At 32.4% G+C, this 23458-nt stretch overlaps 1 protein-coding gene across 7 annotated transcripts in view; it reads right to left on the bottom strand.

The window, feature by feature from the left end:
- Window positions 1-23458, bottom strand: part of ZNF280D (zinc finger protein 280D) — a 146507-nt gene that overhangs the window by 67896 nt on the left and 55153 nt on the right. For 3 of the 7 annotated variants that reach the window (XM_031452672.2, XM_031452669.2, XM_064485566.1), the window contains 6 exons: window positions 13043-13189; window positions 10290-10355; window positions 10050-10189; window positions 3092-3209; window positions 335-505; window positions 84-193 (listed from right to left, as the gene is read on the bottom strand). In XM_031452672.2, coding sequence (XP_031308532.1) covers window positions 84-193; window positions 335-505; window positions 3092-3209; window positions 10050-10189; window positions 10290-10355; window positions 13043-13189 — 752 coding nt within the window. Of the gene's footprint in view, window positions 1-83; window positions 194-334; window positions 506-3091; window positions 3210-10049; window positions 10190-10289; window positions 10356-13042; window positions 13190-14228; window positions 14681-23458 lie in introns of those variants that run through there. The other 4 variants (XR_010380846.1, XM_064485567.1, XM_064485564.1 and 1 more) reach the window with 4 other exon arrangements.

Here is a 23458-nt window from a genome sequence, read left to right as displayed (position 1 = left end):
ACAAACCATTATTTACTGTAACTCAATCAATATTTTTAGGAATCTGAAAACTTTTTTAAAATTAAATTTTTAAAAAGTTTTACCTTCATGTGATTTTTCAAAGGATCCAAAAGATTGAAATGAATATTGCACTTTGGACAAGCTCTTGGAAAAGGTGTTCCATTTTTAGATTGATTTGATGAGGTATTTGTACCTAAAATAAATTAAAAATATATATGATTCAAAATTCATCACTTTTCAACCTTCAATAACCACTATTAATAGTTTGTACTACAATTTCTGTAATTTATGTATAAATATAATTTCTTTTTTATATGCTACATTTCATATTTACCTTTTGATGGCACAGCCTGGGGAGATGTCACAGAAAGAGATTTGACTGAAGGAAATATAGCTGATGAATCTGTTCCAGAAACACCTTCACTGGGCTTAGACTTTTTTGGATTAACACTGTTTACTTCAGAAGTAGAAGGACGTTTTGATAAAAATGAACTTTCATTCATACCTACAATGATTTAAATAGCGGGAAAAATACTTTTAAAGATTTTATAATATTGCTTACTACTAAGTAAAAATACTCCAGAACTAAAGGTAAGATAACTGAATTACCATATCATACAAATGACAATAATGATTAAATGACATAATCAAAAGTTAGGGGATACAAACTATACAAACATCTATTATGTACTATATACATTCAAATAAATCATAAAATACTTTTCTATGCAAGAAAATACTAAATATGGCTTCAAAAAGGAAATAGACAGCTATTATGAAAGAAGGCAGATCAAAATACACCAAGCCAAAAAAAAGAAAAAAGAAAAAAATTGAATCAAACTAAGTTCCCTTAAATGAATTAACTTCAGATGCTTAAGTGAATTAGAGTTAGTTAAAAAAAAAAAATCCAAAAATTTAGAGAGACCCTTTAGAAGCTTTCTAGTCAACAAATTTAAATGTGTAAGGAAAAGATAGCTCTTTAACTACCTATCAAAGAAGTGGTCTGCTCATGGCTTTATGTTATAGTATCCATTTATTTCTACATACAAAGTAGAAACAACTAACATTGAATGACAATACCCCATTTATTCATATAAAAGGGCTCATAATGGAAGTAGTACAATGGTTTACAAATCATCTTCCCCAGAGCCTAATGGGTTCCTTTTAAGGAATACACTGGGTGCCTCTGACAGAGAAACTCTTTTATATTTATTAGACTTTTGCATAAAATTTTGTTTTTACAGAGATTTCATTCCTAAAAATAGTTTTTAGTTTGAAAACTATCACCTTAAAGCTAAGAGCATTAGCAAGAGAAATGGGGATATTTAGGCTATAACCAGGCCAGGCAAAAGTCCTTTTTTGAAAATAAGACACAACTATACTTGGTAATAAGGATTTTAAAACTGCACATCATATTTTAATGCTCCCAACTGTACACTAGAAGTAGAAGTGGTAAATATATTAGAAATATTCCAGGCTTTTAAATCAGACAGGCTAAGTTCAAATCCAGGATCTGTCACTGACTAGCTATGTATTCTTAGCTTATTTAAGTAATTCTCTGAGCCTCAATGTTCTCTTTTGTAAAATAAGAGTTATAATACTTTATATTACTGAGTTGTTTTTATGATCCAATAAGATAGTGTATTTAAAGCACCCAATACAATATTTGGCACACAGAAAGCATTCAGTAATAAATGACAGCTATTATCATTACTAACAAAATATTTTATATCTTAACTTACTTTAGATGGAAAAAAATTAATAGATTCACCTGTCAGCTCTTTAATAAGGGGAAATATGCCAGAAAAATTAGAGTATTACAGAAGTTGGCTCCTCTGTTTCATCCTCTGAGATAATATAAAAATGATTTTTTCCCCATCTTCAAAGCACAGGATTACTGATGGCTTACACTATGGGTAGCTGGAAAAGATTTTGTGTGATCTCAGTAGCATTCTTAGGAGATGCTTAGGTTACTTGAAAAGCCAATGAGTGTAGGCATTTTGGATTAAGATTCTGATCATATAGTGTAACAGGCTAGATGGTGCTAAAAGAATTTTACTATAAGAATTTTTTAACATAAGAAATAAAAGCACTCTGCATTTAAGAATTTTAAATTCTGACCCTTTAACTTATTTACCTCTATTGTCTTTGGCTTGTGTTGTTTCCTATACTCAACAGTTTTCTCTCCCAGTAAAAACCCTATTCTCATTCAAGAGCAAACTACTCAAACCCAGTTTTCTCCAAATAACCATGGTCACTTGACAGTGATCAGTTAACCATACTACTGAACATACGGCACCTATTATCATTCATAGCAAATGTTTGTTGTCAAGTGTTTTAAAGCTTATGATCATTTCACATTTTATGTATCTTATTTGGGCCTCAGAAAGCCCTAACTAAAATAGAGCAAGGATTAAAATTGTATCTACAAATGACTGATTCCAGGTCTGGAGAATGAATGTATTAAATAAGAAAAACAAAATCTCCATTTTAATAATATGAGAAAACTGAAGTGTAAAGACTTGCTAAAGACTGCAAAAAGCTTAAGAATAGCAGTTCACATCTACAGGCTAAAATCTCGCTCTGCAGTAAAAAACTTAGAGAACAGGAGTCACTGTTCAAGAAACTTCTTGGGAGTAAGGATACTATATAACAATACTCTATGATCAGATTTCATACCAAAATCATTTATTGAATAGGAACACACTAACCTAATTAAGAAACCAACTATAATAATACACTTTTCTGCACTAGTGGCCACAGAACCTAATTAATACTTCTTGTAACAGAGTATTTAGGGTATCAGAGGGGTTCTCTAACATACAGAAATTATTTTGAGATTTTTCAGCCCGTATTTAATGCCAAGTGAGAACAAGTTCAAAGTTGGTTAACCTACTTAACAGGAAGAAATAAAATACTTTATTATTAAATAAGATTTTATTTAAAATCACCAAGAAAGTCATTCAAGAACTATCAGCACCAATCTACCTTACAGTATGTGATAACTTCACATGAAGGCATGGACTTCAATTCCGTATGTATATTCATTACATTTCTTTTCCTAATTTTTTGAAAAAGTGCTAAAACCAACCTGCTATAGAAAGTGTTGGTCCCCCTTGGTAATGTGGTAATCCTGTATCCTGGGTCAAGTCAAACAGTAACTCTGAAGAATTACTAGATACAACTCGTGATGAGTTCATTATGTAACCCTGTTAAAATATTTCAAAGGAAGAATATTACATGTATTCAACATAGTTACAAGTATTTTGTCTCATAAACTTTTGTAAGGGTAAATTTATCTATATGCCAATATTACAAGGATAACCTTCGAAGACTCCATTACTAATACATTATAAAACACAAATGCAATTATTGCACTCTGCCAAAATGATCTACTAAAACTGAAAGCAAGCTATTACTTAGAGCTGGCTTATTCCTGACTAGCCAATTAAAATGGGAGGGAGATGGGTTCTGGTCTGATTTTTATCAAGATGAAAGAAACATAAATCCATTTTAATTCAATAAGATTGGTACACTTTAGAGGGTTATTAAAAATTGAATATTCCTATAAAAGAGCAAATAATAGAGCTTATTAAAATCTTTGGGTAAAAGTAAGGAAAAAATAAGAAAACATATTGATATAAGTACAAATTTAAAAGCTTCTGTACCCTTCTATACTTCTATAAACCTCACAGATAAAATATCAGGGCAAACAAATTGGGAATCAATCTGCAATATGGTGCATCAGGGTTAGGGATGACTATATCACGTGGTATCATTTTTGGAATCATCTTTATTGGCAAAATTCATAAGCCAAGGATCAGGAAAAGAAAGAATGGGTTCCCTACTCTTCTCACCATCCCACAGAAAGCCATGCTGGGACAGGCAGTGTCCCATCTCACAGGGCAAATATGAAAGCTGCCTGTCAGCAGGATGAACAAGTAAGAAAGCCAGGCAAAAACGGTTTTAGAATGGAAGCTGTTTATAGGAATCATCTGAGGCAGCTGCTCTGCTCCTAGAGGCCAGAGGTCTCAAGGAAAGTTTCAGCCCTTCCATCAGGAGAAAGGGTGGTCTCAGCTAGCAGGAAGATATCAAGAAGAGAAGAGTGAAAAGTATGAGATGACTCATAATATAGCCAAGTATAAGGTAGTAAAAATTTATATGTTAGCACACATATATTTAGTATAAATAATTATTGAAAGTGTGGTCAATGTAATTTAGGGATACACATGCACACCAAAATGATTATATAGTAAATACACTGATACACACACACACAAAATAGATTCCAGTGCTATTTATGAAAGACCATCGTTGTGGAGAGTAAGCTCTTAGAGTGACTTATGGTTCATTCTATACATCATAATAAATAACAACAAAAGTTTTAAGATTAACAATGCTTAAAAGAGCAAAAGGGAAAAAGTCACTTTAAGAGAAAAATGGGGAAAGGACACAAACTGAGGTTCTTCAAAAGCAAAATATAAATGACCAACACACACATAAAACTTTTTTTCCAACTACTAGTCAAAGAAATACAAATAAAGAGAATGGTGATTTTTAACTATTGGTAATATTTTATAGACAATATTACATAATACAAAATAACTGCCACTCCTCTTTAGATTTATCAAGCTCGTAATAGAAAAAGAATAAGTAACTGTAGGAAAACATGAGGAGACTAAGAAATAACTAACTGCAAGGTGTGATCCTGAATAGGCTCCTGGGAAAATTAAATGACAATAATGGAAAAACTGGTAAAATTTGAATAAGGTTAGCTGTAAGATTTTAGCATCAGGGAAAACTGAGTTAGGGGTATATTGTATTATTTTTCCTCTAAGTCTAAAATTAGTTTGAAATAAAATTAAAATTCATGAATAAAAAATAATGATAACTTTTACTATTGGCAATGTAGAGGTTATATTTAGGTATAACTTTTCTGCATGAAAATTCTGCTAGGAGAGATCTCAAAATTTCTTATCACAAGAAAAGAATTCTGTAACTACATACGGTGATCGACTTTAACTAGACTTACTGTGATGATTGTTTCACAATATATACAAATACTGATTCACTAAGTTGTATACCTGAAACTAACATAATGTTGTGTATCAATCATCCCTCAATAAAAAATTTTTTTTAATTTAACAGAAAGATAAGCCTTCCTTACCACACTGTACACAAATTATAGGTTTGTGACTAAATAAATCATTGTTATTTTTTTTTAAAAAGTTGTTATGGAAACAGGTATTGAAGAAACCCAAACCACTCTGAAAATTTGAGGCCTAACAGGCAGATATTTGTGTTTGAACCTTAATATGCAGCATTAAAAAAAAAAATCAGTAAAGCTGTATGACCTAACTGTAAGCAAGCACAATCATGCTTCAAGATAAATACTTTCTTCAAAAAATATTCACTGACATTTTCCAAAACAGTTCTTTAACAGAAGTATAAAGTTAATACTGTTAAACACTTTCCTGGGAAACAACTCTGGTTAATTTAGACACAATTTCAAAGAGCAGGCACACATTATTCAACAATAACTGGTTGAAGTAATTATCTAAAGTGGAATTTTTAATGTCTCCAAAAACAGTTCAGAAAGATAGCAAATTCCATACTAAGGGCAGAGGAGGTGCTAGGACTGGGATCCAGAAGATCCACACATTTATTTAGCTATCAGACTTGGACAAGTAAGTCACTTCTGAACTTCAAGTTACTCACCTCTTAAACTTAAAAAATAGCCATAATTGTGTTTTAAATGTACTTGTACTTCTTGGTACATTGTACGTATTAAATCAAGTAGTTGTCACAACAGTACTAATAAAGCCCTAATGTCATAACACATTTTATAAATAGGTAAACTAAGCTCAGGTGTGGTTACATAAGGTTCCCAACACGGCCCTGCTTATTACTGATGGAGCTGTAATTACAGCCTGGGTCTGCAGGATTACAAAGGCTTAATTAAGCTTTTGTGATATACCCTTAAGCTATATCACAATGACTTTTAAAATGATAATATATTCTTGCTACCTGAAAGAGATCTGAAAGAGATATTGAAGTATAAAGTTATTACATGAAAAAGTAAACACACACATACGCACAAAACATGACATAAAATGAAAAACAACAGTTATAATTTATTAAAAGCAGTGGCTTCCAAAATTCATAGTAAATTCCCTTAAAAAGAATTCTCAATTCATGCCAGAATAAATCTATGACATTCTTAACAGTGAACATTAAAATCACTTGGAAAGTTTTTTAAAATATTTTGTTTCCCAGACTCAACTACCCAGTCCAATTGACAAAATTTCTCCTTTTAGAAACTCCCCAAGATTGGGAACAATCAACTGAGGTGCTTAGACTTAAAAAATATGCCCATAAAAGTAAAACATTTTAAGTTAGAAAAAGCTCTAGTTTCTAACTTTTATAACACCAAAGATGCCACCCCTCATTTGTTATTTTTTTCTCCCTAGGTTCAACATTGGAAAGATTTTTATCCATCAAATTTAATTAAATAATAAAGCTGCTTTTTCTGATTTTCTATCCCCCAAATGCCAAACAGCTTACAATAAGCTTGAGAAAACCACCAAGTTCACTTGACTCCAACTAATAACAAATAATCTTTACATTTTGGGTAGCCTGACATCTTTCGAAACACGAGAAATGACCTGTGGAACCTTACGATCCAAGATTAAAAGTCAGTGGTCTGGGTAAAATTCTCTCTCATTTTAGAAATGAAGAAAAGGAGGGTCAGAGAGGTTTTGATAATGCTTAAGTTAAGAACAAGGAAGAATCAACATTCAAGTCTCTTGCTTCAATATAAGTTTCTTAAACTACTAGTCTAGGGCTCATATCAATATAAATGATTATTTCAGAGTACTAAAGCCACTGAAAAGATCTGGGGGGTGGTAAAGGGAAGCTGTTTGCCCAAAGACACTTCTATTTTTTATGATACATACATCTTCAAAGTGTAGGTGGGAGTTGAGTTTACTGAACCATAGATTTTCCTTTTCTATGAAAGGTATCTCCTCAAAATATCAATTTTTAGTGCTAACATATATGTAAATTACCTTATAGTACATGATATGAAATAATGAAAAATGGATTATTCATACTAAAAATATTTAGATTATTTAGATTCAATTCTGGTTTTGAACTTGAATATTTGCAAGAAAATTTATAAGTGATTTGGTAGTTGTTTCACTTACTATAAAAAGAACAAACATTTGAAGGAAAATTTAGTATTTCTGTAATTCCAATGCCAAACAGCTTAAGTTATTAGCATGAAAAAAACCATTGAGTTAATTCAATTCCAACTAGTAGCAAAGAATCTTTACATTTTGGGTAACTTTTTTTTAACTCCTTGGATTCAGGACCCCTTAAACATTTAAAAATTACTGAGAACCCAAAAGAGTTTTTATTTAAGTAGGTTATATCTATCGATATTTTCCATATTACAGATTAAAACAGAATTTTCAAAATATTTGTTTATTTTCATTTAAAATAACAATAATAAGCCCATTACAAATTACCATAACATTTTTATAAAAAATGACTAGCCAACACAAAAAATTAGTGAAAATAGTGGCACTGTTATACATTTCTGCAAATCTCTTTAATGTCTAGATTTATCAAAAATTGCTGTACTCTCCTATCTGTTTCTGCTTTCATTCTTTTAGAATGCTGTTTTAGATAAAGAATATAAAGACAATCTGCCTTCAGAAAGATTAACAGTTGAAAAAGAGAGTATTATAATAGCAATTTAGGATAAATGTGGATATATTTGTTTGATACTACACCAAAACTCAATAATATTTTCTTAAAGGTCTGGTGCAATGTGGAATCTGAGTTCTTACTGTGAACTTTCTGAACTTTGTTACATTAAAATCTAATGGTCTATCTTCCACTATGAATGAATCTTTTATCCAAGCATTTTATAACATCATACATTGGTTACTTATAAAATACTGGTTTCTTTAAATTATTCAGATCTTCCAAATGTTGACAGAGTTCATTATACAGTAACAAAAAATCGTATTTATTAATACCATCACAATCAGAAAAGTCTTTATGTATTGGGAAGCTGTCAAGATCATGATGGCAGATACAGGTTGTTCAAAATTCTAATTTTTGCTTTATAGCTCAAATTTCATCATTGGCAAGAAATACTATCAGTTGTTTTTCTTTAAGTGACAGGTACACTTTGTTGAATTTTGAGGAAATGTCTGCCACATAACCAAGACTGAAGAACTCAGTGTGTGTGGCAGACAGATTCTAAAGTAGCCTCCATGATCCCCACTCCCTGGGATTCATGTCCTGTATGATTCCCTCCCTTAGAGTGTGGGCAAGACATGTGACTTGCTTCTAACCAACAAAATAGAGCAAAAGTGACAGGACTTCCTGATTTTTTTTTATGTGATTACACTACATAAGGTTGTAATGCCTTAGCAGGATTGCTAAGGATTCTTTCTCCCTTATAGGCTTTCAGGAAGCAAGAAACCATCCATGTTGGGAAGACCCACCTGGCAAGGAACCAGTCAAAAGCCAGTAATATACTGAGACTCTCAATCTGACAGCCCTTAAGGATCTGAATGCTGCCAATAACCATGAGAACTTGGAAGCAGATACTTCCTCAGCTGAGCTTCAGATGAGGCTGCAAGTTCAGAGGGCATACCTTCAATGTAGTCTCCAGAGAGCCTGAAGCAGAGGATTTAGCTAAGCTATGATCTGATTCCAACTCACAAAAACTGAGATAATAACTGTGTGGTTTTAAACTACTAAATTAATAATAATATCGATACCCAGAAATAAACAAACACCATAGCTTGTTAGTCATTCTGTCAAGTAAAAATGGTCCACTTTTAAAAAGTGGGTAGTTTAGCTCATGATTCAATCACTTTTCCTCAAGATAATCATTATAGCTCAGGCACAGAAGTGCTTTATGTACACTACCCATTTCATCACACAAAATCTCTTGAAAGACACATACTCAAGGGCAGAGAGTTAACAAAACTAATGACATTTTAATACTTCATCAAGGGAATTGAGAATGACTGGAATAATTTTTATTGTGAGTGCATGGTGGTGACAACTATCAAAATTACTAGTACAGCTTGCTACCACTGTCTTTATTCATACTAAGGCACCAGCAATTTACCAACCACTGCTTTTGTATCATCGTTGCAAATGTCAACACAGTGAAAAACGTAAATAGTGTCTTTGTGTTGTTATAACAATGGGATCATGGGTTGATCCCAACCCCATGAAGGAGTCTCAGGGAAACCTCAGGGGAACTGGAGACTATACTTTGAACAAGTGTTGTTGCACTAAGGCAATGCTCCCATTTTTAAAAAAAGTATACATTTACACACAACACACATCCATGTATGAATACAAACACATATAAACTATGGGCTGGTCTGGATCAAAATCCCAGATGCATCCATTTCCAGCTATGTGACTTTCAGAGAATGATTTAACCCATGTGAGCCTCAGTTTCCTCAACTATAAAACATAGATAAATAATAGTGCCTACTTCATTTAAAAATTGAGATTAATTTATGTATAGTATTTAGCACAAAGCCTTATACATATTGACAGCTCAATAAATATTAACTATTACTTTTTGTTAAGAGTTTTTGAATTAACTAAACTATGAAGGTATGTTTTCAGAATAAAAAGCTATGGTAGCCTCTCAATAACTTTCCCAATTAAGAACTTGGCCCAGTTTACAATCTGAAATAGTTTGCCCTTATTCATTACTGATTATATTGGTTATATTTTTATTCGTGTTTTGATAGCACAGTTTTCCATATTGTACCTATTTAATTTGAGCATATTACCTGACTTAGGAACAGGCTGGGTAGTTTGTTCTTGCAATTATTATGTGGGTACTGGGTGAGCTATCATAAAGATGGTGACATTTTCTGATACTGATTGATTCTATTGGGTGACTATTCATAGTAGTCCAGAATTTCACTGGGCATTGTTGATATTGATAAATAATATCCAATGTATCCCTAAGCTGACTGTGTAGTTTCAGAAACACTTACAGGTTTAGACAAAGGCTGAACAATAACAGAACTATCTGAAGATCTAGATTCAGGATGAAAGTTTACTGGCGAGGCAGCCACTGGATTTGATGTTGGGTTCGTGTAGTGTTGACTTGTAGGCTTGAATGCAGCAGTAATACCTGTATTTTAAAATTACACAATACATTGAATATTTTTCTATATAATCAATGGTGTCAAAATACTTCACATTAAAACTAAAACAGTAAAATAATACTGTACCTCGGCTGAGTGCACCATTCTTGATTCCCCTTGAATATGAGCTGGGGTTTACTCTATTCAAAATATCTATAAAAAATTACATTTATTTTAAAATTCATTGTTTGAATGAAATACATATTAAGATAAAGAAATCATAAACTGAAAACAATTAAAACAGATTTCTGGACGGTGTATACAAGTTAACGCTGATTTAAGAATACAGTTAATTTTAAACATATAAATCTTTATGTACTAAAGAAATATGATTACCCATCTTAACTGTTTCATAGAATAAGAACAATCCATCTTCCTAACTGTAATCAAAATCTAAAGCCCTAAGTAAAAGATTGATCAATGTAAGTACTAAGACAAATCTTCTGCATAGCAAAGAAACAGTCCACATAATCAGCAAAAATTTTCCAAATACATACTCATATACAACTATAATTAAAGTATATATCTTTGAAGGATGAAAGGACTATATATATACTCAGGTTCCTATTACTCAAAACCAAAGCCTTGTCCAACTTCCATATCCTAGTCACACCCCCAAAAGCCCTGAAGCATCATTATGAGGGAACTCATTGGATTATCTGCACCATTACTTGAGTCCTGAAAGGGAAACTATCAGAGACTGTAGACTAAAATGAACCTACAGTTTACCAGACTACCTAATAACTTAAGGGGTTTCAAGTCTACCACTACACCAAAAGTCAATCAGAACCTACAATGACTTTCAGGGTCAGTTTAAGGTTCCTAACTGAATGCACGCATGTGAACTCGGTAATTTACAGGCTGTTAAGTATCAAAGTAAAATTCAGAAAAGTAAGGACTTGGCTAAAATTGTTGGTTAGAAAAAGGTAAAAGCACAAACATGAGATATCATATAAATTTCCTTCTTTTCCCTCATAGTAGAAAAGAACCAGCTCCCATAAAATAATTCTATAAAGTAAAGGGCCACACAAAAGTAGGATTGGTTTCTGATAATAGCAATACAGGGCACTATACCTAATTACAGATATCTTAAAGAAGAAAAATCTGCTCAAATAATTCAACACCATTTTCATTTCAAAATTCAAGATTAAGTATTTACTCAAACCATCAAGGAAGTAATGCTAAAGTATTGTTTGGTGGTTGTGTTCTACAAAACAAAAATTTTTACCTTCCTTTCTAGCAATTATATATAAACATTTAACTCATACTCCATATGTTAAAATATTTTATGGCTTATACACAAATAACAATAAATTTAAATTCTGCATTTTAACAGTATAGAAAATTAATTCTACTAGGGTAAATCTCCTTTTGACAGAATTATTTTAAAACTAATATACATTGTTCTAGCTTCATATATAACTGAAAAATTGTGCTCTACACTGGAAATTGACATAACATTGTAAACTGACTATAACTCAATAAAAAAATTGAAAAAAAATACACTGTTCTAGTTGAATACTGTTAATAGTCATCTACAATAAGTATAAATGCAATCTGAATCTTAATTTTGATGTTTTCAATAAGAGAACTTGAGTAACAACTTCACAGTATGGTGTTACTCCAGTATAAAATAATCACAATGACTAGAAATAGTAATGAAGAGAATATATAGTTATGTTCCATGATCATCAACAAGCATGCCATCATGCCTCATTCAATTTATAATTGAAGTGCCACTCCACTTAGAACCACTATGAGAAATTATCAATCTACCGTGGAAAATGGTATTGAGAATTGGTTAAATTATTATCCCTCTGATAAAACTGAATAGAAGTGCCATTCTAAAAGAGGCAACAGAAGAAAGAACCAGGCTTTCAGAAAATTTAAAAGTAGTCTCTTACACTTTTAAGCACTCAATGCCTTGGTAAGAAAACACTAGTATGCTGGTTACATTCTTCAGTAAATTCTTCTGACTTAAACAGGCAATCAAAACAACATAAATGCAGTGGAAAGAGATCTATTTTCTCTTTCTCCCCTGAAATGTGTACATTATTTCTCTTCACTTCTATACATTTTTGAACGGGCATTTTATCAAGTGTCATTGGTCTTTAACATTATAACAATGTCAAATGCAATTACTCTAACTGAAATTTAATCATTCACAAAGGTACTGAGGTATTCTGCTAGAAAACCAGAAGGATTTAAGTGTTAACTAACTGCTACACCATCCAAATACAGTGGCTGCAGACAGTGTCCTTCTCCTTCATGAATATGAATGAGAGTTGCTGGAAGATGGAGGTGGCCAGAAGCTGCAGTCCCCGTTAGCACAAAGGCCAGAGACTGTGCAATCTTTCACTGCTTATACATCTTGTAGGTATGTAGAGATGACACTGCAATAAGGCGGTTGCTTGGATGTGAGAACCCCTGTCTAAGACTAACCCAGACTTATTTAGTGAATTCTGACATTTTAAGCAAAGTATTCTAAACTCTTCTGTTTCTGAGTTTAAGTGGAAGAAAAAAAAAAAAAGAACAAGCAGATAAATAGGTTACTTGGCTCCACTAAAACTTATGATCCTTAATACGAAAAGACCTCCAATGTCACCAGCTAATCTTAGTCCATTTCTTTTTCTTACATCTGATATTTTAATCTCTTACATCCTTCCTCAAGTTCGCAGTCAAAACCCTGATTCTGAATTTTGTACTGACCCCCACTCAATCTTTCATTCCCAACTCTTTACAGATAAACAGGGACTTAAATACCTGTAAGACAGCTCACATGTTTGTCCACTGGAAACAGTATCTTACAACACTGGGCTTCACTAAAAGTAAATGCTTACTTGAAATTGCTGGTTTTGAACTTGTTATCTCTCCAACAAAGATTGGTTCATCGTCATCATCATCATCAACCTCTTTCACTTTCTTCTGCCATGGTTCCAACTCTTCCTCTTCGCATTCCATAAAGAGTTCTGCCATTTTTGAATTATCTAATTTTCAAAAGGAAAGAAGCAAACCTTATTTTCAAAAAGAAAAATAAATAAATTTTTGTAATACATAGTATGACATTTAAGATATACTTTAATAATCCTAATAGCAGTTTCTGAATTGATATTCATAATTGGTACATGGTAGCAACAGAGAGAAACCCAGAGCTCATTCTCTAAGATATAACCTACTAAAATTCAGATAAAGAGATGAAAGAGAGACAGACAGACAGACAGATATATAATGCTTGACAGTACTTTTTTTTTTTCCCCAGTGGACAGAAAATTTGGGATCAAAGTGAGTTTAAGTCACATGCCTGAAATATGATTACTTCTACAAAAAAACCTACATCTAGTCATTATCTGAAAAAAATGTATTAATAAAAGGGAGATAAACTAAGAATAAGAGGTAACACATAGGAGATATACTAGAAAAACTGAACCAAACTCAGGAATGCCAATACAGAGCAAAGCAGGGATGAGGTGCTAGACTAAGATAGAAGAACAAAGTGAGGCTTTTTCCATTCAGGGAAAATTAAGACATTTCTCGCCTGAGGAACAGGCCAAAGAACATACAGTAAATATCATCATCCTAGAAGTTCTGACCAAGCACAGAGCTCCTAGGAAGCATTTTAGTGCCTCAGTCTTCAATACAAATAGACAACTAATAAACATCAAAAATTTTAGAAAAACCTCCTGTCCTTCAGACCAAAATCAACAAAACAAAGAATCCTAAGGAAAAGAGAGATTGCAAAAAAGCAAGGCAAATACTAGAGGAAAAAATATAATTAGCATTTTAGAGATATGAGACAAAAAGCAATGTTACAAAAAGTAATGCTCAGAAAACAAAAAATAGAATTAAAATATGATAGCCAAAATTTTTTATTTCAGTTACAAAAAAATCAGAATTTAATAAATAAAGAATAAATATATATATACACGTACACACTCACACACACAAACACACATATGTATACATAAACTAAATAGAGAAGATGACACTAGGTTGTTAGAAAATCAATTTCAAAGGTATAACACTTACCTAATAAAATTTGAAAAAAGATGATTGAGAAAAAGCAGGAGGGTAGGTTAGCAAAAAAATAATGCATGAAAATTTTCTAGATCAGAAGACGAAAATCTCTGGGTTGAAAGGCCCCATTAGTACTTAACACAACAATCAAGAGAAAAGTTACACCAAGACATATCATTACCAAATTTCAGAACAAAAAAGATAAAGAAAACATCCTCAGATCTGCAGAGGTGGCGGGTGAGGTGCAGGAGACAGGAAACAGGTCATATAAGATCAAGAGTAATTAGAACAGAAGCTAGAAGACAGTAAAATAATACTTTCAAATTCTTAGCAATTCCTCAATTTAGAATTCTATACACCCAGGCAAACTTTCCATCAAGTGTGAGAGTAAGGACCAGCAACATGACACAAGATTTACTTCCCAAGTACCCTTTCTCAGGACGCTACTAGGGAATCCACAAAACCTGAGATTCAATTAAGAAAGAAGAAGACACAGGATGTACAAAACATGGCATTCAACACAATACAACAAAAGTTCAGTAGGCCTAGAGAACAACCAGTCCAGACTAGTCAAGAGAACAGCACCTTTAGGAGGAATACCTCTAGGAGACCAAAGATGATTAGAATATTAACTTTTAGACTACTTAAGTTTTACTGTGTAGGAAACTGAACTGAGAGGCTCCTGAAAGTGTGAGAAGACCTGGCTATAGATTTTAATAAAAAAACATGAAAAGTATTAATTGCTGGAAAAAACAAAAGAAAGAAAGAAAAAAAGTAAAAGGAAACCTATCCTCTCATATGCTATTCTATGTAGAACAGCGTATTAATAGCATATTACCATGCTCATCAGTGAACAGTATTTACTATGGTCATCATAATGAAAATACCTAATACAGATTTAACCAAAAATTAGGTAATTATATTGGAAATACTTGGAGGTAAAGAAGGGGTAGCTGTAAGAAAGCAAAAATCCTCATGAGAGAACATTACTACAAAATGGTTAAAACTGATTATGCAGGAGGAAGCATACATACATATGCACATAAGCACTCATCAAGAAACTGTGGAAACCATTTAAAGCCTTTTTAGGTTGTATGAATTTTTAAGCTATGTGTATATATTGCTTTTAGCTGAGATGGAGGAGAAAAAGAAAGAGGAAGAAGAGGGGATAAGGGGAAAAATAGAAATAGTACTGAAGGTATAAACAAAAGTAAGAGCAATGGAGATGGATACAAGTGGTGCTTAACCAGATACACAAAAAAGAAAAAAAAAAAAATATATATATATGAATGATACAAGGGAAGAAAGAAAAAAAACCTCCAGGGTCTGGTTTAGACAATAATATCTTTAATTTATCATTTAATTGTAGTCATTTCTAAAGGTCATTTTTTATTATACTAAAGTAATACCACTTCTACTACTGACTCAAAATTAAGACAAAGTTCTACTGTGGTCTTATAAGACAGTACTAATTGAAACAGTGCTTTGGGGATGGCATACAAAGGAAACATCTTAAAGCAGGCGCCATTCTTTTATAAATTAAAAAAAAATTTCCCTTCTATCAATGTATGTTACAAATCATTTCCTGGCCTAACATTATTTAAACATTTAGTATTCCACCAACCAAAAAAAAAAAAAAAAACAACGAAGGCCTTCTCATTTTCCCAAATGTCATGGACACTATTAAGCAGCCCCATCTTTTCTAAACTATACTGTTTCACTAATTATAAGGAGTGCTTCAAGTCAAATGATTGAAAATAATATTATATGTTCAAGGCCAAACTGAGCTCCTTAAGAGTGTATTTCTCTCTTTGCATTAGATAAGCAGTAGGGATATAGTATACAATAATCTATGGACTAGGAAACCAGGCAAAATCAGGCCATGCCTAATTTTAAAAGATAAGGGAAATTCATTGTACACTAATAATAAGGGTATCATTTATTTCCAGTTGGTACATGTTAAGAGTTGAACTGTGTGTCTCCAAAATTCATATATTGAAGCCCTCACCGTCAATACCTCATATAATGTGACTATATTTGGAGGCAGAGTATTTAAAGGGGTAATTAAGCTAAAATGAGATTACAAGGGTGGGCAGCTAATCTACTATAACTGGTGTCCTTAAAAAAAGAGATCAGGACACAGATACAGGTATGGGGGTAAGACCATCTGAAGACACAGGAAGCAGATGAGTCTATAAGCCAAGGACAGAGGCCATCAACAAATCCTTCCTTCATGGCCCTTGAAAGGAACTAACCCTTTCAACACCTTGATCTTAGATTCCTAGCCTTCAGAATTGTGAGAAAATAAGTATCTGTTGTTTAAGCCATCTAGTCTATGATACTTTGTCATGGCAGCCCTAGCAAACTCACACAGAAGACAAAGGTCTTTCTCACTCTTTTTACAGGGCACTGCCACTGTTAATACATCTAGGACACACCGTTGAGAAAAAATGTTTAAAGATACATAATAGCTTTACAATTTTTCTTAGAAATAGTTTTTGTCTATGCATAAAAGAAACATGTGATTATACATACCAAACTGGTAACAGTAGCTATCCATGGGCACAGGGAGAAAATTTTCATTTCTACTTTACTCATTTTCTAATTTACATTATTTCTTTTTATGGGAGCAGTTGTTACTTTAACAATTTTAAGTGTTTTTGTCTTTAAGGAAACGTGCCTGTCTCATCCTTTCTCCTAAAGCAAAGTTATGAGGACAAAAACCACATATAGTACTATCAATCGTGGCAGCAACACTTAGATTTTGGCTGAAAAGTGTTGTCCCCCACCAAGTTGAAGAGTTGGCTTTCTGTACTTTGTTATCTAAGTACTGACACATGATATCAGTCAATTTTATAAGTCACTTTAAGTAAAGCCAAATATTGAAACATGAAACTTGGGATTCAGAGATTCTTAGATCTAATTTTGACCTCCAAACTCACCATGTATCTCCAGACGAGGCAGCAAGTTATATCTCAGTTTTCCTTACTATAAAATAAAGATACCTGGTATTATAGTGGATTTCATTAAATTAAATGTACACATACTTAATCTTTTTTCCTACAAAAAAGCTCAATTTTTAAGTTTGATATGTTTGGCAGATAACATATGACTTACTCTACAAAATTGGTTCATTCCTGGATAAACTCTAATTCACTAAGTAAAATGGTGATTTGATTAAGTTCTTACTACCTAAAGAAGTCTGAATTACAAAGTTACAAATCATTTTTTAAAAGCATCCTTTTGTAAAAATCAATAATCACCTCACAACGTACTATTTTAGTAAATACGAATTTTCTAATGCTAAGTGACATTAATCTATAACTATTCTTCACATTTCAGACATAATTATTTCTTTAGGAAAATATAATTTTAGATAAATTTTAGTTTATATTTTTCTAGGTTTTTTTATTCAATGAACGTTAAAAAAATAGTTGAACTTAAAAGAAACTTAAGAGAAAAAACTTAAAAATGTAGAACTTAAAAAGAAAAAAAACAGTATTTCATCATAGATTAATTCATTCAAAAATAACTACTCAAATTAATCATACTCATTGCTTTCCATATGTAAGGTAGCGTGCTAAGTTCTAGGGAAAAAATTAAGTCATAGTACTTGTCTTCAAAAATTTACAATCTAGTATGACTATAATCCAAAACAAATGCTGCTAGAATTAACATCATAAAAAACTTGAATTTCCTTATTTAAAACAACGATGTTTCTGGATTTATACACACATACAATAGTGTAATTTTTTAATATACAAATTTTTAAAGAACTGTTTGTTATAGAGCAAAAAAAATAAAAAATAAAAAAATTAGATGACAAAAACCTAAAATATTGAGATACACAGCTAATTCAACCTTCACATTCCTGTTTATTATCAGGCTGAAAAAGCAAGTTTTCTGGCTTTTTAATTTTCAAATTATTTGGACTGAATTAGTCCACAGGAAAAAATTATTATTTTAACTTCAAAAGTTATTGCTATAAATGTTTAAACTACTATTAAAAGAGACTCTACTGAATACTGTATTTAACTAAATTCAGCAACTTCTGAGGTCTGATTGTTTAAACCTCTTTAACTCAATTATTTGAATAGTTGTAGCCTATCCTTAAACTAACATCAGTGGTATGTTCTGTCAAGTGATAAATACATGACAATTCTTGCTCAGCATTAAGGACCTACTAGTACCATGATACAGAATACTGTTTAAGAACCTCAATTACACAGCCTATGAGACTCACATATAATATTTTTGTTAAGTGACCATGTAGATATCACTTATCAAAACTCTAAAATTAGTATTCAGTTTACACATATTCAATTAATAAATGACCTGTCTGCATGAACAGCATATCCACCGCCTATGACTATAGAGATGATTTTAAGATAACCTACTTCAAAAAGCTGAGGACCATAGTAGTTACTTAGGAACCTCAATTGATACACCAGCAAACAAATGGAAAAGCTGGCAATTAGAACTATAATTACAGCCAAAAGCTGCACTGTGTAACACAGTAGCCACCAGCCACATGTGACTATTTAAGTTTAATTAAAATCAAATAAAATTTTAAATTCAGTTCCTCAGTTTCACTAACCACATTGCAAATGTTCAGAGCCACATGTGGCTGGTGCCTACTGCATTGGACAGTGCAGCTAAAGAACATTTCTGTTGGACAATGCTGGTCTAAGAAGTCATTGCCAAATTTCATTTTGGTTAATAAACAAACACACTTTCATGGATTTCTTTGGCATCTCAACCACTGGAGCATGCCAAAACTGTCATGATAAAAAGCTCTCAAGTCACCACTTCAGAATTTTGGTGGTAAGGCAAGGAATTCTGGAGGATAAAATCAGCTGCTATTGAAGTGAAATATCCAGCAAAGATATGTAGTGGGGATCTCAAAACTCCAAAAGATTTCCTGCTTCTGCAGCTCAGAGTTCGCTCCAAAATAGCCAGAAAAGAATACTCTATACTCAGCTACTGACTTAGGTAGAAATTTCATGCCCATGTTTAATATACTTGTTTCTATGGAGAAAATAATGAATTCCAAGTAACTGAGTTACAAAGACTTTTTAGATTATAATTCATTGACTTCTGGAGACTGCTCACGTAAATAATTATAATTACTACTTTACAATTTTTGTTTCAGCTTTTATATATCTAAAATTAAACTATATCTTAAGGATTTTGTTCTACAAAATTTTTTTAAGCCAATGAAAATGTGGGTCTAAAATGTTATTTGAAAATTTTACTTTTATTTATTGATAGATATCACCTAATGCAATGTCACTGTGATAAATAATAAAGGTCATGCATTTACTCCTACTTACTCTCTACTAAGGGAAAAACTAAGCAATTCCACAAACCACAACTGTAGAGTCTACACATAAGAAGAGGCTAGAAGCCAGAAGAACCAAATCATAGCCCTAGCACTGCTACAACTTTCAGTCAAGTCATCTTACAATTCTGGGTCTCAGCTCTTAGTTCAACTGAATGATTTCTAAGGTTTAATTCAGTTCTTCATTTATGTGGTAAGTAGAATGCAAAGGCAAATGGGAGGAATATGATAAATGGTTAAGTTCTCCACCTAACCAGACTCCAAAAGTGAGAGTTATTCAAAGAAAATAATCCAAGAAATCACATAATAAAGTTAATCTTTGTTTTTTTCTCATCATAAAAATAATGTTTTAATTGGGAGTTGTGTTACTAACCAAGAAGTTGGCAACACCAAAACTGGCTATGATTAACTTAACATAAAAGGGAAACTGCAAAGGAAAAATATAATCATTTCAAATAGTGAAAATGTATATTCAAAATAAGTACAGCATGTAAAATTAAAGTTCAACTAACATAAATGTAGTCTAACATGCTAGCTGTAAGAAACATATTTTTAACTATTTTGCTTATGTACTTAGAAGAGTTTTTCAATGGAATGATTCGATGACACAGGGTCATTGGAACATCGTTCAAAAAAGTTTGATCTGTCACTTTTCTCTTCTCACAAATTTCCCAAGAAATAGACATTCAAATCATTCCACTCACTTTAAAGCTTTGGTTTACATTCTATTTCATTTTATAAATAAATCTTTAGTCTCCGTCAGTAAATAGCATACTGAAATAGAGGTCTACAATTTTAGAATTCTAATCCCAAGTGAATGGAGCTTTAAGGATTCAAAGTGGATGCTTAACTATGAGTAACAATCTAATATTTCCAATTCTGGTTTTATGATCTTGTAAGAATTTCCAACTATCACAAACAGATACTAAAAAAAAATACTATTAATTTAATGCTCATTATCTTAAAAACATACACATTCTTTTGAGGAAGAAGAGTCATGTTTAAAACTCCAGTTTTTTATCACCTTAGTAGCCATCACCTATTGATTCCATCATGGAAATTAACTGTAACAGGATTATAAAAGCAGAGAACTATTGTGTCTGCTTTGGCATTTTAAGACAAATCACACAAGCAGAAACCTTAATCATAAGCAATAAACCCATATATGACTGAAAGAGAGACACACAAAAATTTGATTTCATAAAATTCAGGTATTTAAATATGAAATTTTAGACAGTAAGTAGACGAAATTTCGACTCAGTATTTCCTCCTTTTGTGTCTTTTGTTTTATTGTTAGAAAACTAAGTATCTTCTTTAGAATCAATCCATTTGTTACTGCGAAAAACCACAGACTTATTCTTGAAAAGGGCATATTTCAACCACACAAAATGTACAATTGAAAACATCTGATCACTAACTGCTAAAGCAATGCAGACAAAATACTGGAAGATTACAGAAACTCTAGAAGATATTTCATTAACTCTCATTCAATTTCTAAAAGAGTCTAATTTTTTTGCAGCAGAATACTGCCTTCTGAAAACGGTCACCCAGTCCAAGAAAAGGAGAAAAGGACTTAAAAAAAGAAAAATATAAACATAGCTTTTTTTTTAATAAACCAAAAATTTCAAATGTCACTTTGAAAAAAGATTATACATTCAGGAATCTTAACGGTGAACAGGCCAACACAGAAGAGCAGGGGTTAGAATTCAGCCTTGAATGAAGCAGTCTACAAATGCAATCAGAACAAGGACAGGGAAAATTCAGCTTCTGAAGAAGGCTACCCTAGCAATTTCTGAGAATACAGCTCAAAGAGCAATTAGGCCAGCTTCTCCTGTCCACCTTCGAGATTATAGAAAAAAACTTCATTCTCTGAATGTGGGTACTCAAAGAACTACCTCTTCAGTTCTCTGAAATTAGGAGAAATCCAGACGGATTCCTTAAATCTTACAGGGGACCAAAATATGTCACTTTGGCATACTTTGAGTTGAAGGCAATTAAGCAGAAAACCCAAAAAGATCTCTTTCCTCTCCCCCAATCTGTCTAAAAGCAGGGCACACATTTCCCCATTATGAAGGGCTTCCCCTTCCCCTCTCCTTTTTCTTCCAGGAGGAGGAAAAACCACCATTATCACTGGAGACAGAAAGCTGGCATCAAGATCAAGAAGGATTTGCACAAACCTTACTAAAAGAGCCATTATCTTCCATTAGTTTCCCCCATATATTTACCTTCCCTCAATTTATCACTTCTAGAAGCCCAAGCCCCTTTTCTTTTGACCTGTCACTTCTCCACAAATTTACCACACTTTTAAAAAATGGTACATAAACTCCCATGTCTAACCACCTCTTTGATTCTTCATTTTTTTAAATGAAGACCTCCATTAATGTAAAACTTAAAATAATGACATCAAATAAAAATCTGTACACCTTTTCTCCTGTTAATCAGTTTAATTTGCATGGCTCAGGTACTTTACCTAAGAGGATAAAGGAACAGGGATTTTTTTACCTCCACTACAAAAGCCAAAACAATTTCTAAGTTAGTGAGCTCAATCAGATATTCTAAAGACAATAAAAATACTTTGTAATACAAACAGTCAAGACTCTAAAATGATACACTTAATCATTTTCTATCTAATGCAAAGGCATAATCCTCATTGCTGCACAGGATATGAAAAAAGCCTCTACCTGGAGAAACTATCTGGTGAGGGGATTATGATAAATAAATAAACATCACACAAAACAGGGCATGGTAGCTGTAATAAAAACTGAAAGTGCTATGGTATAAGTTCTTGATAAGGTGCTGGGGGAACCACAGAAATAAGAATTTTGCAAAATTTTGTGCACACTTGTACATTTTCTGGGTGCATCAAATTGTTATAAGGGTCTATGAACAAAAAAGGCTGAGAATCTTTAGGTTAGTTTGAAAAAAACAATCACATCTAGCTGGGGGATTTGAAAATGCCCCATCACGGAAGAAACATATCCATTAATCATTAAAGGAAAGATGATTACATAGTGTTTTTTAAAAGTAAAAATGCTCATTAAAAATGAACCAAAGATACAAAAAGCATATAGAGTAAAAAGTATGAGTCTTTATTCCCTTTCCTGCCCTACCCTCAATCACACTCATTAGAGTTTGGCATGTGATGCAAAGGACAATAATAGTGATTGAAGATACAGATAGGGTTATGGTTCAGGATAGTGATTGAAGATACAGATAGGGTTATGGTTCAGGGATAAGAAGGGCATTCCAATGCCCTAGTATGTCTTAAATGTCCTATGGCAATATCCATAGCAATAATTCAGATAAAGACCATATCGTGTATAGATTAAATCTATAGATGAGTAAATAGTATAACATGTTAACTAATAAATGAGGCTCTTAAAAGATCTCAACAAACTAAAATGAATGGTAAAATCTAGCAAAAAATTAGTTTTGTATTTGCTTAAAAAGAAGATTTTACAAAAAATATAAATTGAAGATGTACTACTGATCAGTTTGAGTTACCAGAGAGCCAATAAATCAGAGGATCAAGCATTTAAAAAGTATGTTTATTAAACATGTACTATGTACCAGACACTATGACAGACAGGAATACAATGATGGTCAAAAATTAAGACACAGGTCTTGCACTCATGAAGCTTACAGTCTAGAGACAGGGACAAACAGTCACACAAACAGATTAAAGTGTCCATGTTAAGTGCTATGAAGGTTATGGACACAGAATTTTTACACTCACACAGTAAAAATATTAGGTCTAGTTAGCATAATCCAAAGTAGCTTCCCTAAAAAAGCAATGATTATTTAAAGGATGAGGTGGAGTTAACTAAGCAAACAAGAGAGGAAAGAAAAGTATTCCATGCAGAAGGAATAGCATGTGCAAAACATCTACGGCACAGCAAAC

This window comes from Camelus dromedarius, chromosome 5 (genome assembly GCF_036321535.1).
Source record: "Camelus dromedarius isolate mCamDro1 chromosome 5, mCamDro1.pat, whole genome shotgun sequence".
Taxonomy (NCBI): domain Eukaryota; kingdom Metazoa; phylum Chordata; class Mammalia; order Artiodactyla; family Camelidae; genus Camelus; species Camelus dromedarius.
The sequence above is the reverse complement of the archived record's forward strand: the minus strand, read 5'-3'. Positions and strand labels throughout refer to the sequence as shown.